General features: G+C 48.1%; 7 protein-coding genes across 7 annotated transcripts; 3 read left to right on the forward strand and 4 right to left on the reverse strand.

Moving 5' to 3' along the window:
• Positions 1-2061: 2061 nt before the first annotated feature.
• On the forward strand, positions 2062-2464 carry BDV37DRAFT_278676 (uncharacterized protein; the record flags this gene model as incomplete). Its single annotated transcript, XM_032086123.1, has 2 exons — positions 2062-2084; positions 2143-2464. The coding sequence occupies 2 exons, from the start codon at positions 2062-2064 to the stop codon at positions 2462-2464; spliced, it is 345 nt and encodes a 114-aa protein (XP_031945986.1).
• A 189-nt stretch (positions 2465-2653) lies between these two features.
• On the reverse strand, positions 2654-3989 carry BDV37DRAFT_157175 (AdoMet dependent proline di-methyltransferase-domain-containing protein). Its single transcript, XM_032079085.1, has one exon. It carries the CDS (start codon positions 3724-3726, stop codon positions 2842-2844), a length of 885 nt encoding a protein of 294 aa, XP_031945987.1. The 5' UTR covers positions 3727-3989; the 3' UTR covers positions 2654-2841.
• Position 3990: 1 nt separating this feature from the next.
• Positions 3991-5408, forward strand: BDV37DRAFT_157176 (kinase domain protein). The gene has a single exon (XM_032079086.1). The coding sequence runs from the start codon at positions 4233-4235 to the stop codon at positions 5274-5276; it is 1044 nt and encodes a 347-aa protein (XP_031945988.1). The 5' UTR covers positions 3991-4232; the 3' UTR covers positions 5277-5408.
• A 1638-nt stretch (positions 5409-7046) lies between these two features.
• Positions 7047-9421, reverse strand: BDV37DRAFT_157192 (uncharacterized protein). Its single transcript, XM_032079087.1, has 5 exons — positions 9186-9421; positions 9078-9132; positions 7932-9020; positions 7592-7878; positions 7047-7532 (listed from the first exon to the last, which is right to left on the reverse strand). Exons 1-5 carry the CDS (start codon positions 9355-9357, stop codon positions 7225-7227), a joined length of 1911 nt encoding a protein of 636 aa, XP_031945989.1. The 5' UTR covers positions 9358-9421; the 3' UTR covers positions 7047-7224.
• A 547-nt stretch (positions 9422-9968) lies between these two features.
• Positions 9969-10660, forward strand: BDV37DRAFT_268293 (NuoB/complex I 20 kDa subunit family protein; the record flags this gene model as incomplete). The annotated part of the gene is made up of 2 exons (XM_032084154.1): positions 9969-10150; positions 10210-10660. The coding sequence occupies 2 exons, from the start codon at positions 9969-9971 to the stop codon at positions 10658-10660; spliced, it is 633 nt and encodes a 210-aa protein (XP_031945990.1).
• A 1465-nt stretch (positions 10661-12125) lies between these two features.
• BDV37DRAFT_295264 (Zn(II)2Cys6 transcription factor) lies at positions 12126-14661 on the reverse strand (the record flags this gene model as incomplete). Its single annotated transcript, XM_032089821.1, has 8 exons — positions 12126-12649; positions 12719-12899; positions 12963-13138; positions 13194-13467; positions 13525-14066; positions 14117-14373; positions 14427-14549; positions 14609-14661. The coding sequence occupies 8 exons, from the start codon at positions 14659-14661 to the stop codon at positions 12126-12128; spliced, it is 2130 nt and encodes a 709-aa protein (XP_031945991.1).
• Positions 14662-15266: 605 nt separating this feature from the next.
• Positions 15267-16392, reverse strand: BDV37DRAFT_278682 (uncharacterized protein; the record flags this gene model as incomplete). The annotated part of the gene is made up of 3 exons (XM_032086124.1): positions 15267-15611; positions 15665-15971; positions 16028-16392. 3 exons carry the CDS (start codon positions 16390-16392, stop codon positions 15267-15269), a joined length of 1017 nt encoding a protein of 338 aa, XP_031945992.1.
• Between the last annotated feature and the right edge of the window lie 513 nt (positions 16393-16905).

Consider the following 16905-nt stretch of genomic DNA (forward strand, 5'->3'; position numbering starts at 1 on the left):
TAGGTAGCCTCAAGAAGTGAACAGAATTGCATGATTCTACCTAGTAATATCCTGGGTTCAGTTTTCTAATACAAAGCTTACAGTAATATCTACCATATTACAGGAGAGCTTGACCCTTGGGGATTTCGCAAGGGATCCCATATACGCATTATGTATTCTATATGTATTCAGAAATTTACTCTCTCCCCAGCACTGTTCTTAACAGACGATCTTTTTAATTTGCTCTTCCGTAGTTTAACCAATAGAAGTATATCGGAGGGTCTAGTATTCAGAGTAAAAGGCTTGCCAACCAGATAGGGTACCCTGGCAACTCGGGAGTTAGGAAATACCCACCAAGGATACCAATAATAGCAGAATTTAAAACCAAGACTGATTCTTGTTCGTTTTGATCGTCAGAGCAAGATCTTGTACACCTGATGATTGGCCCCTCCCTGGTACAGAGTTATTTCTGAAGACGAGGCTAGTAAATTAGGCAGTCCTACATTCAGGCTGCATTTCTCCTACTCAAGACCATATCAGATCTCAAGGTAATCAGGTTCTTCTTTCGTTGCACCGAAAGCCGCTGAACCACCTCTATTTGATGCCTGGACCGTGACGTCAACTGATTCAAGTAATTTAAAGCGACGAAGTAAGCTCAACAATTAATTTGAGGGTTTAACTTGTTTTTGGATGTAAATCATCAGTGTCAAGTTTTGTATTGGAAGACTGAGCACAGGGTATACCGTATTACCAAGTCTTTTCGATCTACTCAAGCCACCGAACGAAGTGACATATTATGGCTGTAATATTTTACAGAACTTGAACTAGTTAGATCAAGTGCTAAATTGTTTGGAGCGGTTGAGTTTCAACTGCTTGTATATTTAAAAGAACCTCGTTGACCTGGGTTCATCCGCTTTGCGGCACGCTGTAGGGTGGATTGTTCGTGGTTCGTAAATTCGGCGACTTCGATTCTTTAGAATCCAGTAACATTACTCAAGAGGAATGCGATTTACACGTCTTGGCGGGGTTCTAGACTATTTTCCCCAAAGCCGAATTGAGGCAAGAATGGTTCTATTATAATAGAAAAGGCTATAATCAAGATCTGACGTAATACACTGCAGAGTTCGGCACGTCTTTACGTCAACCATTAAATGAAAGTGACAAAGAGTCCAGGCCAAGCATGCCACTGCTGTGTAGGCCCCAAAATATTCCATCGACATGACTTGACCTAGAGGCAAATTTCCAATATCGTCCTGCCGACTCAGGGAAAAGCACCCGACGTCCACTGCGTGCTTTTAATAGGCCTGGGTGAGGCCACGGAGGCAACCCAATATGGCCGGCTATGGACCCGCCAATTGATGCCTCAGCCAAGAATGTCCAAGAGACCATGTCGGTACGGACAACCGAATGTGCTGTAATCTTTCTGCGAAACGGTGGCATAACCCATTGTTACTTAACAAATTCAGCAAGTGTGTTCGTCATCGAATGTAACGAGACATCAACCGGTGGTCAAGGTTTTTCGTCAGTATGAGATAACACCACTTAGTAGGGACGTGTTCCAGACTCCAGTGGAGTTTATTTCCAGGCGTTATTGCCCAGTCATATACGGGGAAAAGCGGGTACATCGTATGAACCCGGGGAGGAAGGTAACTCTTGATTCAGGCTCCGTACAGGTCGAAGTGTTCACTCACTGCATACTGTGATAGTTAACTTGTGGGATCGGGGAGGGATGAGTATTTGTTCTGACTTGTGTGTCGGATTCTATAATGCCATAGTATCCAGCTAGCCGTTATCATGAATCAACACAATCACGTCAAGGCCAGAACCAATATTAGTAGCCTACCCCAGCGCGCTCTGTCTACGCTAGTAGCACAAATTAAGCTTATTATACCCACACTTCATGATCATACCATAAAACCTGCGTCTCTACCGACGTGGCGCTTTTGCTCCAAGAAAAAATAAACTATTTAAGAGCATCCCAGCCCCGAGTATGACTCTACCATACTCCACGGCTAGCCCATCTACCCAAAACAACAACCCAACACTCAATTCGAATCCACGCTCACTATAATTGCAGGCACAATGGGATCGATCAAGATTACTGAGTAAGCTATATTTGGTTGGTGGATACTTTGGAATACCCGGTAACTGACTATGGACTAGCTTGAACACATATCATAACGTAGTCAGCGGAGAGAACTACGCCGTCTTCAATTTCCGTGACTATCGGCGTCGTTTGTCTGACACCGATGTCGCCTATGATGACCTCGCCTCTTATGCGTATAGTGACACGGTGGCATTCTATGAAGTCGACGTGGGCGATGACAAGCTTATTTCCGATTATGCGAAAGTAGAGCGTCCTACTCTCATCTTATATAAGGATGGGAAAGAGGTCGAGCGGTACTCGAAGCCTTTGCCTAGGCAACTAGAGTACCTCGTATCTCGCGCTTTATGTGGGCTGACTGAGATAGGTGGGCGTTTCTGATGATGGGAAGGTGACGAACGGTGGGCTATAGTGATGCGCACCAGGGTCGAGGCTGCTGTTCAAATTGCATATATTCGACGCGACTGACCAAGTATGATTATCGTTGCATCCGTGGCCGAATGGGAACATGCTGGCATATTTCTCTATCTCTTCTTTCTTTGCATAGCTGTACATGTCTACTTGGGTTGGTGTTGGTTGGTTTATATGCGTGCATATCAGCAGACATGGTTCTTTTTTACTTTTGTCGTCGATGTCGATGGCTGTCATTATTAATATATGACCAATTCAGAAAAAACCAAGATAAAACTTCCACTGTGACGATTACACGCAATACTGTCACCAGTCTCAAAAATATGGACAATTGAACTGCAAAGTACCTAGCTCCTTGGCCGTAACGCATAAGATCTAACAGGTAAAAGCCTCAATTGTCGAGGAAACCCTGATTGCACCTCCGATAGAATCAGATGCATTCCGGCGTCTTTGAATAATTTTCGTAATTTGGCATCTGTCCTTGTCACGCTGCTCTCTGACTCGTCGTAGATATCCCCCTCCGGCTCCTCGGAAATATTTTCTTTGATAATCATAATCCCGACATCTGTCAGAGCGCCGCGACACCGCACCAAATACTCAACCAATTGCGCATCCGTCAGATAGGGGACACTCCACTGCGCCCAGATAAGATCGTACACCTTGGCCCCAGGGACCCAATCCTCAATGCCGATAGTAAGCACCTCGCCCAGCGCACAATTCCTCGTCAGCCGCCGCTCACTTAGAACCCGGGAAAACTTCTCCACCGGCTCAACGGCATCAACGACTTCGCACTCCTGGCCCAGAAAATCATTAATCACGCGTCCAATCCCAGCCCCGCAGTCTACGCCGCGCTTGAGCTTCCCCATGGCTGGACACCCCGGCACTAATCGGCGAGCCTTGGCGAGAAAGTCCTTGGACCCGCGCAGATCGGTCCGCGAGACCTGGGCGTAGCCGCCAAGCATGCCGTTCACTGTTGCGGGTTTGTCGCTCCAGTATTTGACGGCGATGGCTTGGTCGATTTGGGAGTCGGGGCGTGGCGCCGGCGCCTCGCCATCGTCAGATTGTACCAGCTTTAGTGTATCCGGGGGCATGGTTGGAGACTGGGACATTGGATGCCGGGGGAGATGTTCGGGGCTGGAGTGATGTTGGCTGTATGTCTTGGTTTCTGGCTGTGCGGTGCCGCGCTTAAGTAATCGCCCTACTGCGATCCACCGCGCGCTTCGGGCGGTCATTTTGCCGGCATTGCCTGCAGCTGTTACTCCTGTGTCCTGCTATCGGGTTATCACTGTTAGATTGTATATACAGATTAGTCTAATGCAGTAAGAACAGCATAGAAACGTTGCATTGGGTTGCATTTGCCGTTTGGTTGATGTCCAGTCAAGAGAGCTTGTGTGGGGCGCGCTTTTCCGGCGGCGGTCATCAGCTTCGTGGTTCGTGATCGTCGTCTCCGTGGTTTGGTTATCTTGATCCACAAGTGGGTTTGTCTGGGTGCCCTGGAGACATGATGATAAAGTGCTCTTTTAAGTTTGTCGCATGACAAGTTTCAGTCTATACTAGCATTGCTGGTAATTGTACAGCTTTGCGTTGAGGGTTGCTCGATATATATTCCGAAGACTGATGTCAATCATGTGACACCCGCTCCAGGATCAGGAACATAAAACATCAACAACATGCAGGCCTTCTTGCTCTGCCCTAGATTGTTCTTCTTGAGCATCTACCCCTCACTCCACAGCCCAAGATGCCAGCTCCACCCAATGTCACACAGTCACTCGAACTGAAACAATACTTCGAGAGTCACGACCATCTCGTGCGGGGAACCCCCGAGCCTAGTTCTCGTTCGCAAGCCCTGATCTACCGCTTCAAAGACCATAAATGGTGGATCAAGGTGACTTTCCTCGGCACTCTTTATCAATCGAGTGAGACTGAGGCAGCTCAAAAGATCCCAAAACGCGAACGACGCCGAGAGTACCAGGAGTTTGTCAATCGGATCAACTATCGAACTCTCCCTCTCCTCGACGACACAGTGTCTGAACTGGTTTTGGAAAACTCGCCGGGAATGACCAACCACATCGACCTCAACGTTGAAGCTAGAGACAGTGCCAATCCACTTGTCAAAATCGCGAAAAGCCTATCATACCGAATCCAAGAGGAGCCGTTTCGAGTGACTTACCCTTCGTGCTGTGAGTTTCCTTCCTTCCGGTGTATTGATTGGGCAGAATTGGAGGAGGAAGATGAGATCGCGGACGGGGTTCATCGTGTGTGCCCTAAGACCGCCCGGGTGCCCTACGTTCTGAAGGTAGTTAATAGGCCCCTTTATCATCCTCACGACACGAACGTCATACGGAAGGAGCTAGAAAACCTCGAACGTTTTAAGGGTGTCCCCGGTATCGTACAGCCAGTCGCTATTGCGGTATCTTCCAATCCGTATATGACCGCGAGAACGAGTGATCAACCACCTGTGATCAGTGGTATCTTGTTGGAGTTCTACAGCGGCGGGTCCTTGCAGCGAATCCTCAAAGAAGACCGTGTGAAGGAATATAACTGGACGCGTTGGCCTATCCAAATTGGGACAGCCCTGAGCCACTTTCATAGGGCTGGACAAACCCATATGGATAATAAACCTGCCAATGTTGTCCTTGACGCCCAGGGAAATGTGGTGCTGATCGACATCAGCGGCTCTGGCGGAATAACATATTCGTGGCGAGCTCCGGAGATCAGTCATGAAAGATCACCTTTTGACCTTCCTTTTGAAGCTCGCTTGTTGCACGATGTTTGGGCCTAAGGAAAGGTTCTATCGGAGATTGCCACTCGCGTAGGGAAGTGCACATTGGCAGAAACCTTACTATGCATTGCAGGGCGTCTCATGGAAGAGAATCCTTGGAGCCGAATGACCTTGCCAGAGGCTATTTCACAGTTGAGTGGATGTGGAAATTTAAACTGAGCCTGAGGCCGGCACTCTTGCCAACCGGTGGTTATATGACTGCCAAGGGAATTCTGTGTGATATTTCCCACCCCTAGTAGTGGTCCAAGCTATAATCATCTTCATCAAATCCGCCGTTGATGTCGCTCCAAGTTTGGGTGTCCGTCACATCCGGTATATCCACAACTGTGATTGCCGCTGGTGGAGGCATCCTCAGTAGCTCCTGTCTGGCACACTGACTTTCTGCGCTTTGCAGGACCACATGCCTTCTTAAGAGTCTTGTCATAATGGCCGCAGCTGGGCACCCGACCTCTGAAGCCGCACATTTTACTAGGTTAACCCTTTAGGTGCCCACAAAGGATACTAAGGATGATCGGAAGTCGGTTCCTCCTACTTGGTGGTTATTCTCCCGTTTCAGGGATCATCACAGCATAGGTATACTAGGGTACTGGGAGCAATAAACCTTCTGCACAGCTGTGAAACTATTATGGGACATACAGTGTATAGGGCATAGGCCTGAACGGATAATGAAGCAATGTAATGAGCGTAGAAAGGAATTTTATAATTCAGATATCTACCATTTGGTCCGTGGAAAATTGCAGAAGCCCAGAAAATGAAGATGTATATTTATTCAACCTCCGACACGTCGTTCTCGCTCTGTCCTGTATCCTGATCAGACTCTTCGAATAGAGACCGTAACTCATCGATGTCCTCTCCATCTTCAGGGCCACTATCCACCTTAGGGAACTCATCTATTACATCTTTAAACGCATGAAACAGTCTGTCATCGGATTCCTCATATACATAAAGCAAAGCAGACCAAAAGTCAGCATCGTCGACAACAGACTGTCTCTCAGCTGGGGTCATTGCGCTGACTACCTCGAGCATTGCATTTTCCAGACTCACATCCCAACCGTACCTACTCCGATCTTGTTCATAAAAGTCACCCCTAGCCACATCCATGAGGACGTAGCACAGTTCACAGAGGACTGTGAGCCCGTTAGCCCGAGTCCTGGGGTGCGCGAATGGCCCACAATGATCGGCGATTAGTTGAACCATTTTCGTGAAGTCATCATTGCCACTGTCTGGCAAGCTGTTCCATGTACGCAGTACTTCAACGCGACTCTCTGCCTCCGCCATTGCCTTTCGGGCTGCTTCCAGACAGCCCCTGAAGCAAACGACATCGCTCATCTCGCAGCGGTACATCCGAGCCTTGTCGTCCATCCTTTCGGATACCTTGGACTCCACTAGCTTATGCACTTCGATATAATTATCTCCAGCGCTTTGGAGAACCTCGGTTAGTTGCGCACGGGTCATGCATTTGAGACATGCGGCGAGATCTCGTACTTTGTATGCCGTCAGGGCGACTTGGTGAGTGTCATTCTCGCTCTGAGATTCGGTGGTTCTCGACGAATCTGTTATTGTGCCTTCGATTCCGTTCTGATACCAAGACATCGTGCGTGATCGTTGCCGTTTGGGTTATTCGATAAAAGAGGGAATGGAGAGCCCACCGTGAATGAGATTTTCTCCTTGGGACGGTGTGAACGGTGTGAACGTTGGTATGGATGGATGAATTCATAACCCGGATAGTTGTTTGCATGAAGGCCATGCACAGAGGGTCCAAACTTGGGATGTATTTAAATAGACTATTGTTATACAGAGCATTCAAAAGTCGGCGTCGCCCGTCAAGGGATATGCCATCCTCTTTGTTGTTCTTGCTGTTCCATTATTTGTGGGTTCTTGGTATCGTTAACGGGAAGCAAAGAGTTTATTAATGGTAAACGGGGACCAATGATCGATATGAAGCTTCTCATTGTACGGAATGAAAGCCCTTTAAGTTCTTGATCATCTGGTGAAACGTGCTCATGGAGTCCGCGGCAAACTCACTCTCTGGACATATCCCAGTTGGCTTGTGGATAAGTTTCTTTGCAAGCCACCAGAGCTCCAGAGCGTGTACCATGAACCCCGACTGACTAATGTCATCAGGTTTGACTGTCGTATATGCTAGGTCCCACATTTGCTTCCATCGATCTAGAGCAACATCAAGAGAGGCAAAGGGTCCGGATAGTTCAACACAGGTGCTCAATGCCTGCAACTCGAACAGTACACAATGGAGACCTATGCCAATGAAGAGTCAGTGACACCTAAGCGAGTAAGGTTACAATCCGGCAACGTACTCCCTAGAACTAAAAACAGACCAAATAATGTGCATGGCTGGGAAAGCAGTTCCTCAAATTGCCCATTGTCTGTCTTCATCAACCGTTGGATAACGGACTTCAAGGTCAGGGTGAGCCCGTGATTGGTCGCATTTCGCACCAATTTCACCCATGCAGATGGTTCCATTGAATCGTAAAGTTCCTCATCTTGTGGCAAGCCAAAAGAAGCTTCAGCAATTTTAAATTGTGGCGGGTTGCGATAGTAGACTACCAAATGTGAGTCCATAAGGTAAAGCCAAGCCATGGCCCTGCGAAGAAATTTAGTTCTAGATCTAGCCTGGCGTATTCCTGCTGGACTAACCTCACCAGGCTCTCTCTCTGAAAATACTTGTCCCACTCAAGGGGCTTTGTGTCGCTGACAGCGTCATTAGTAGCTTGCGTCAGTCGTAGTGCCCGTGTAGCGCAAACCAGAGCCGGAAACCGCTGAGTTCGAATCCGCCTTTTGATGTATATATCGTCTTTCCACCCCTGGATGACGGTTACCAGCATTGCTGCCTGGAGAATTTCCATATTCGTCTTGGTTAGAGATGGGTTGTCCGTATTCAAAACCTGTCCGAAATCATGTCCTTCGAAAATGAGATACTCAGCTACATTAGAGTACACTGCTGCGGAAGATGCATCCTGCGGTGAGATACATGTCGCACCCATCAAAGCAATAGCCAGTAGCAGCTGGGGTGAGCTAGTATGAACATTGAATGATGCTTTATGAATGAAACGTGTGCTTTTGTATGAATGTTCAAAGAATGCATTGACAAAAGCAGTGAGATTATTTGGTGAGAAGAAGCACCCAGCTTCTTCGATGATAGGGTGCCGTTTGCTGTTGAACTGCGATTCAGGACTGTGCTTCAGCAGCCCTATAATTCTCGAGGCTGTGGCGCCCAGCTCTTTGGTGTCGTCCAGCCCATACATAAGGCACTGATCGTGGTCGGACTTATCAAACACGGATGTGTTAATAAAGAGTTGAAATAGCCCCATCCACTGCTCTGTTGATCCATCGGAATTTGGCGTTTGATATTCCTCAGAGAATGCGTGCTCTCCTAGGCTTTTATCGCCCCCCGCGAGTATCCGTTGAACGTCATATAATGTCTTGCTTGCTGGATCTGTATAATTTAGAAGGAACTCAACTGGGATTTTGTTGATGCTCGTATCCTCTGCTTTTTTATGTGCGTCTCGGTTACCTCTAGGTTTCCAATCCTGCTCTCCTATGTGGCTAAGTGAGCAGTTGAATCCCCTATGAAGGCATGTCTCGCATGGAAGCTCTCCATCGCACTGGGTACGGCTCTCGACACATGCATCGCAAGCTTTCCGCTTTCTACCGCGCTTCCCTTCAGATGGAGTTGGCTTGCTGCCCTTATCCTTACAGGACTGATAGTGACGACGAAGAACGTCCCTGTGGGTGCTGTAATCAGACCTTTGTCGTGAGGTATTACGATATCGGCACACATACCGTCGCATATAACTTTCTTCGCAAAACTGGCAGATGAAATGCTCTCTCGATGCATCTAAAGAGCTTGTTAGATATATATGATTATACATGCTCGCAATTGAGCCTTACGCTTTGCTTGGTGTCTTCGCAGGTGACTGCTCGTCGAGTATGCCTGGTGGCAAATGCCGCATTCATAACGCTGGCGAGAAACCGGCATCATTCGTGATGTGCGGTTGCCAGCTTCGGTCAATTTTCTTTTTATCTTATTCTCTTGGATACCTTCTAATGTACCGTCTTCCATTCGTGGTGTCCAGACTTGGTCCTCGAATTATTCCATTTGAATATGGTATTTGTTGCAGGTGAACAACGCCATCTAAAATTATCGGGCAAATGAGATGTGCGCTTTGTCATCAGTCCCGAGACCCATTGACCGTATTGGGTAAAGATTGCGACCATACTATCCCTTCACTTGTGATATATATGTTTGTGGAATTTACTTTATAGCGCAAATTAAGTTCTTGAGCATGGTTCAGGGGCTGTGGAATCCACAGAGTGCGCAGTATGGGTCATGCAAGGCCCAGTTTTCGCTGTCGCAGTGATTAGTCGGGAAAATCCCACATAGTAGGGGAAAACCCACTGCGCAGGAAAATAACATACCCCTTGAAACGATATGCTTTTCATTGTGTCTATTTCCAATTTGTTTCGGGGTATTCTTTCTGAATTTCTAATTCCGACTGTCCTGTTCACTCTCTTTGCTTTCCGCCCAAGAGTCCGAGATAAGCCCTATATGCAGTTTACAAACATGAACACTGTACAGCTCACTCGGAGTAAGTAGGACAGAGATATGCAATCCATACTCTCCTTCCCATCACCGTTGCTAGAGACTGACTTGTAAAAGGTGCCTTCTGCACTATGCAAAGACCATCATCACTACTATCCTCGGTTACCCCGACAGTTTACTGCATACGTCGACACAACACCTCAACCCAAGCGAAAGTCACGGAAGCGCATGCTGCCCTCACCAAAGCCTTCCCTAAATCCAAGTCAATCATGAGGACCAAAGAAGCCCCCTCTAACAAAGCCGAACACGTTCTGTAAGATCGCCGACCAACACCCAGCACTCAGAGGAGGTCCCTAACACACAACCGCACAGGACAACCATCGACCAGCTCGTAAACTGGGCCCGCCAAAGCTCTCTCTGGCCACTAAGTTTCGGCCTGGCCTGCTGTGCCGTAGAGATGATGCAAGTTTCGATGCCCCGCTACGACCAAGATCGTCTGGGAATCATCTTCCGGGCCTCGCCGCGACAATCCGACGTCATGATCGTGGCTGGCACGGTCACCAATAAGATGGCCCCGGCTCTAAGACAATGCTATGATCAGATGCCAGACCCAAAGTGGGTGATCAGTATGGGCAGTTGCGCTAATGGGGGTGGATATTACCATTACAGTTATAGTGTTGTAAGGGGCGTGGATCGGATTGTTCCAGTCGATGTTTATATTCCGGGTTGTCCGCCAACGCCGGAGGCGTTTTTGTATGGTATTTTCCAGCTGCAGAAGAAGATGAGGCACACTAGGGTTACGAGGATGTGGTATCGGCGGTAGGATGGTGTGCATGCAACAACCCCTTCCATGACCGAGTCTAGACGTATGTGCATACCCCTCGTTTAGGTAATTATTTGTTGAGCCCGGAAGTCATTCCCGCATATCAAACGCTATCTAAACGCCGACTTGAATAGGGCCTTGAGTTCTTTTTTGTTCTTTGGATGGCCTATCTACAGACTCTAAAGTCTTGTCTCTTTAGGGTCCCAAGGCCGTTCTGAACTTCAGTTTCAATCTCTTTGTTTCCTTCTGTGCTCGCGATATTTATTCCCCACTCCACCTGTGCCGTTTTAACACGGCTAACTACATATCATGCCTGCAGCAAAAACCAACACGAAAGCCACTAAGGCGACAAAGAAGAGAACAGAAGTGGAAGTAGAACGCGAATGCATGCGAGATGCCATTAAAGATGACCGCAAGAGTGACTTAATCATCATTGCTGTTGCCAAAGAAGAAGTCTGTGCTTATTTAGCCAAGAAATACCGACGTCGGTGGTGGCATGTGGGATGTGAGTAGCAGGCTATTGTCCACTTTCCAGTGGAGATGTATATCTAACATTGATTAGCCCCGAACGTAATCCCAGTGACCCCTATAGATGTACCCGTGGCAATGCGCCAGGCTTGCAAATTGGCCGGCAGTCGGAAGACGCTTCAGGTCCTTGTGAGCTCACAAATTACCTACCTGGCATTGCGTAAACCGTCTACTCTCCCTGCTATCGTCTCCCCCTTGTTAGCCAGCAGATATGGAGATGAGAATGGGAGCTTTCGAACAGAGAATACCACTAGTATTAGGTGGTCTACTCCTAAATCATTGAAACCAGTGGCCAATTCAAACAACGAGGCGCGGCCCGTTTTTGATACCTTGATCGAAATTTGGAATGTTGCGAAGTACGAGGATTGATGTTAGTGACAGGGGTAGAGAGGAAGTTCTGTTTCAGCTGTGGGCATCGCTACAGGGATATGGATTTAGTTAATAATGTAAGGGAGCGCTTCCACGACGCATAGGCCGTGGGGGAGACTCTGGTCGGGTCATTTCAGTCGGTTTGATTTTGCTTGTCTTGATGGATGAGCTGGTGCTGCAGCCATCCATCCCATGCCTTTCATCGAGACCTCGGCCTCGTCAAGTGGTTGTTGGGAGGAGTTGACATTCCCTGAAAAAGTGTTGGGTTGCACCGAGGCCTGCTCGTCCTTCCCAGGTGTGTTGAGCCAGGCGTCTGTCTCCTTTATTGTGCCATGGAATATGCAGCTCTAAGTCTGAACAGAACGCCTCTGCGATTTCTAGTAGTCTAATCTAAGTGTAAGCCATGATATCCTCTCCCCCGCCTTTGATCAAACAGGCATCCCACACACCAAACAAACAATCTGTTAGAATTTGAGCAAGAGCCAGGTATCGAAACCAAGTCCGTCCACGCAATCTAAGAGCTAGTTTCCTTTATCATCAATTAGTGAAAGCAACACTCCGCTATTAATTAATCCATGTCTCCACCCCGCCCAAGATCCAATATACTATACGAAACATCCGGGTTCCCAATCTGATCCACAATATACAGAAAGTCGGACGACGAAATGCCAATGTTATTAAGCAACTCCACACTCGACATCTGCATATCAGCCGGATGTGAAGTAAGCGAGTCGCCGGGGATAGGGAGATCCCAAACCCCAATATCTGTGACCGTCTCTCCATCTCCATCCTCTTCTACTCCCTGGGCTTGAGGCACCGCCTCTGCACCTGCTGGACTCACGAGCGTGAGAGGCTGGAGTCCTTGAGCCTTGACCCTCGTGGCAAGCTCCTCAAACAGCATTTCGAGATGCACGAGCTCTGCCTTCCGTACCTCGGCTACTTTGTTTCCGTTGGAGATCATTTCGTCGAGGATCCTGTGCGCTTCCTCGAGGTAAGCTTGTCCGTCTAGGGCTTGTGGGAAGACTGCGTTTGCCATTGCGAGGTGCAGGGCTGCCGCGTAGGTGAATTCAAGGTCGTAGGGGAGGAATATTTCTGCAGCATATGGTTAGTTTGGTTTGATTGGTTTGGTGATGTAGGAATGTAATACTCTAGGCGACTTACCGAGAAGGTTATCGTCATTAGATAGTATTTGCAGCATCTTAACGGCAGACTTGATCCCGATGGATATCAGGGTTTTCGTAAGAGCGAGAAAAGATCGCCAGTATTCTCTCTCGTGATCGAGATTTTCTAATCGCTCGATGAGGGCCGAAAGGAGGAGTGGCCTGGTGGCGACGATTACGCACTATGCACGGTCAGTTAAGACATTGAATTCATGGAACTTGGCAGCCATCTGTTCCGGCCATACCTGGTGGTACAGCAATGTGATGTGTCGCGTCCCTTTGGGCATTGTATCGACGGAATTCGAGAACCGGACATGGATAATTTTCTCCACTTCTTGGGCGTGTCCTGCTAACGTCTGTAATGTAGACCTAGTCATCTCCAGGAATGATCCGACTTGGGTTTTCTCGGTTTTGTAGACGGCTAGGATAGGATATTGTTAGAGAGAGATGCAATCTGGAGGTTACAACCAACATACTGTTTAGGATGTTTGAAAGCAAGTGTGCCAGTTTGGCCTGTAGGCTCATCACAATGTCTCGGTGAGAACATGTGCTTGGCGGATCGATTGGCGTACTGATGTCGCTATCCTGTGTCATCATAGGGAGCCCGACGGAGTATGAGAAATGGCGGTCCAGGATGTACAAAGTCCACCACAGGTCACGACATCGGGACACAGTCTCGGCGCCGAGCTGCTCCTCTGGGAGGTGGGTGTGTAGACCTTCGAACTGTGCGATTTGGATCGCCTGGCGAACCTATGTACAAGAAGCATGAGCGAGAACGTACTCCGGTAAAACAATAGTAAGCCTTACATATATATGTGCCGACTCTCGTTGGTCGATCGAGTATAGATACAGTCCAGCCATAGCTAAGACTTCAATGGCGAGTAGACTTCCCTTCCATAGTGGGGCGTGGTCTGGCATCAGGGACATCGCACGGGTGAAGAACTTGGAACCAGGGGGTTCCTTTGCCCTCTTCGACCGGTGGAGAAAGGCAGTCCCAAATGCCAAAACCAACAGAAATTGTATAAACCATAGTCTATGCTCAGTCGCCATTTTTGCAGCGTCCCCATAGTAAAATTCTCGCACGTTGTGGATAAATTCATCTTCATTGTACAAGCGGTAACTTTGCCCTAGGTGGAATCTGACTGTCTCGGATAGATAGAGCGCATGATCGAGGGATGGTAGGCCACTTATGTCGGGAAGTTCACCCGCTGAACAGGCCTCCCATCGGATAGGATAGCTCTCCTTTTCTGATGTAGGGGAAGGATGTGTGTTTCGGAGCTGCAGTTTCTCTGTCATCATGATGGTTAGACGAGTCGTGAATGACCACATTGAGGACGGAGCCAGCCAAACTATTTCTATTGTTAGTGTTGCATGGGACAGACCTAGCTTGCACGCTTACTCCAAGTGCGTTTATTTTGCTGATTATTCCGGATGGTCGTTGAAGGTAGGGTAAAGGGACTAGTCCAGATGCTCTGCGCATAACCGAAGCCTTGTAGTTGCAATGGCTCGTCCGCAGAATCCGAAAGCATCCCTGTGGAATCCGCTATGCTTGTGTCTTTCAGCCTGGTCTGCGACTCCAATGGCGACTCCGGAGGGCTTCTGACTCCAGCGAGTTGGCGGTGTTCTTCAACCTCTTTCTCTAACTGTCGAAGATATCTGTCCTATTTGTGTCATCAGTCGAATTCCTACGAGATCCACGACAAACGGACCTCTCAGAGACCACCACCCGATTGACCCCCTCCACAAACTCACACCTCAGTGAACGCCGCTGGCAATTGGCGCATGGCGCCTCGCCAGTACATTTTATTTTACTATGACGGCAGGCAATGCATCTGCGAACCAGGTAAGTCTCTATCCAATTCAATACGTAACTTGTCAGGCGTATACTTACGCATTAGCAGTTCGTCTTGTCTTCCGCGGCCCATAGCTCGAACTGTTTTCCATCTTTTCCAAAACCTCGATATGGGATGAGGGTAAAACAATATAACTCTGAGGATCAGGATTTTCATATATGCCTTATAGGTACCCCGCACTTCGAAATGAGTTGCTATCTCTGGTGGATCATGAGGCCAGTTCCATGTGGGGAGATAGCCCTATCCCAACTTCTCCTTTACAGTATTTCACTGGCTCTCGTGTTTTTTGCCTCTTGCAGGATAGTTTCACCATGAAAGGCAAGCTTCCAAGTCCCACTATATCGTTTATCTTCCATTCTTATTCGTCCCCCGCACCTCCTCGGGAGGCTCATCCGATGGCGCGGTAAATCTCTCGGCTTTTTCGGCTTCGTTATTCTTATGGATGTCCATATGTCTGGATATGTTGCCATGTACCACCGTACTTATAATATATCAAGATGGAATATGAAAGCCTGTCTTATTACTTCGTTCCCTATTTCAATCCATAAATTGGTGTACAAATTATTCTTGTGTTCTTAAGAGGCTTGTAAATGTATATATTGGATGCTGTTCTAGCTAGAAAAGACGATACATTAGCTCACAATACAGAAACAAATCATATTAATAAACGAGTAACGTGATCCTAATAGTGGAAGCCTACTCGATCAATTCTGCAATCGTAGCATCCAAGAACTCCCTCTGTTGGATCAAAAACGTCTTCATGTCCGAAACGTTGAAGGGGCGCTGGCCCAGTTGCTGTTGCCGTTCGTTCTCCAATTCAGCCCGAATCCGCTCCTCGAGGACCTTCAGTCTGTATTCGGACCATTCCCTGTACAGCTCTAACACGTTACTGATAGGCCGAACTCCAGTAAGGACAGTCTCGTCTCGGACATGCGGAGACTTTGCGCGGAACGAGGTAATCATGCTAATCCGCTCACGTCCTCCGAATGCCTTCAGTGCCTGATGCTCAATATATCTACCTTGCATGACAACAGCGGTTCCCTAAATAATAGTTAGTACACACGCCCTTTTCTGGAGGTATCTATGTAGCTCACCATCGCAGGCCCGCGAACTTTCATGATTTCGCCGCTCGCCGTCTTGAGTGCAGTCTCTCCTCCAACCATACCGGTGCAATCAGAGAGCATCGTAACACAGACGAATGGGTAACTGTCTCGGTGCCATGCGAAGGCAGGCAAATCATCATCCTCTGCTTTCATGACTGTCGTAGTCTGATCGTTTACGGAAATGTTGATAGCGGCAATCTCATAGTTCATGGAAGGGATAAGTTCAATGCCAGCGACCTCTGAAATCTTCGCAAGAACTTCGGGGGAGCGCCAGGCATCACAGATAAATGGTGCGCGTCTGTTATCGGTATTCAGCATACGTCAGGACTCCGTTCTGATTGTATCCCAACTCACGCTGGTCCCATCCCCCGAATAGTGTTTTTCACAAAGGCCGACGTGTACTGGCATTCATCCAATACCGCCTTGCTAAATATCTCAGCCCTCATCTGCTTAATCGCTTCCTCAGTGAAAAGTTGGAATGGCGCCGTGACTGCGTTTGGGGAGATTCCCTGGCCTTCAAGGCCAATCTCCTTCATGGTATAAATCTTCGAAGGAGGCTGATAGTTCATGTGTCGGTTGGCATCGAAGGATTGCTTTTCCTCAATCTGTGCCTCATCGATGAGAAATTGAGGTAATTTGTTGGTTGGACGTGCTCCTGTTAGTCTCACTGGGCCACCCACTGTGTGGGCGATCATGGGTGCAACTGCTGTGGTGGACATGTTTCTTGTGGGGGTAGGTACTTGACTCTGAAGATCTTGAGGGTGATGTATGCTTGCGAGGAACCTGTGGACGGTGGTGTGGTAATGAGGTCGTTTATATAACCTGATATGATCTTGACGGCCAGTTGGAGATGCGATACTGAGAACATCCATGTGACCTTGGTCCTAACAACCAGCTCGGATCATACTCCCGATTAGTCTGTAATATCGCAGAGAAAGGAGATTATCTGATGGCACTCAACCATGAATGTTATATCTCGGCTTGATCGGATTGGGACGCTATCTCAGATTCCTCGGGGTCATTCTAGCGATACAATGGATCCTGTACATAACTGGTCGATAGGGAACAGTGGGGCATATAATGTATAGGATAACTCCTCCCCACGGGGAACCCGAAATTCCCGAGCGGCTTTGGATGGTCGACGCGGAGACTCGGGATCGACGGGACGGCTACTAGCATACATTGATCCACCTAGAAAGCCGACGATGCCGAACATCTACATATCTACACTT

Source organism: Aspergillus pseudonomiae (genome assembly GCF_009193645.1).
Source record: "Aspergillus pseudonomiae strain CBS 119388 unplaced genomic scaffold BDV37scaffold_5, whole genome shotgun sequence".
Classification (NCBI taxonomy): Eukaryota; Fungi; Ascomycota; class Eurotiomycetes; order Eurotiales; family Aspergillaceae; genus Aspergillus; species Aspergillus pseudonomiae.

Coding starts and splice junctions, on each gene's coding strand:
- BDV37DRAFT_157175 (XM_032079085.1), bottom strand. CDS start 3,726: ATGACCGCCCGAAGCGCGCGGTGGATCGCAGTAGGGCGATTACTTAAG.
- BDV37DRAFT_157176 (XM_032079086.1), top strand. CDS start 4,233: ATGCCAGCTCCACCCAATGTCACACAGTCACTCGAACTGAAACAATAC.
- BDV37DRAFT_157192 (XM_032079087.1), bottom strand. CDS start 9,357: ATGGAAGACGGTACATTAGAAGGTATCCAAGAGAATAAGATAAAAAGA. Junction 9,133..9,185: donor GCGAAGACACCAAGCAAAGC/GTAAGGCTCAAT, acceptor CAAGCTCTTTAG/ATGCATCGAGAGAGCATTTC. Junction 7,533..7,591: donor TCTGTTTTTAGTTCTAGGGA/GTACGTTGCCGG, acceptor TCATTGGCATAG/GTCTCCATTGTGTACTGTTC.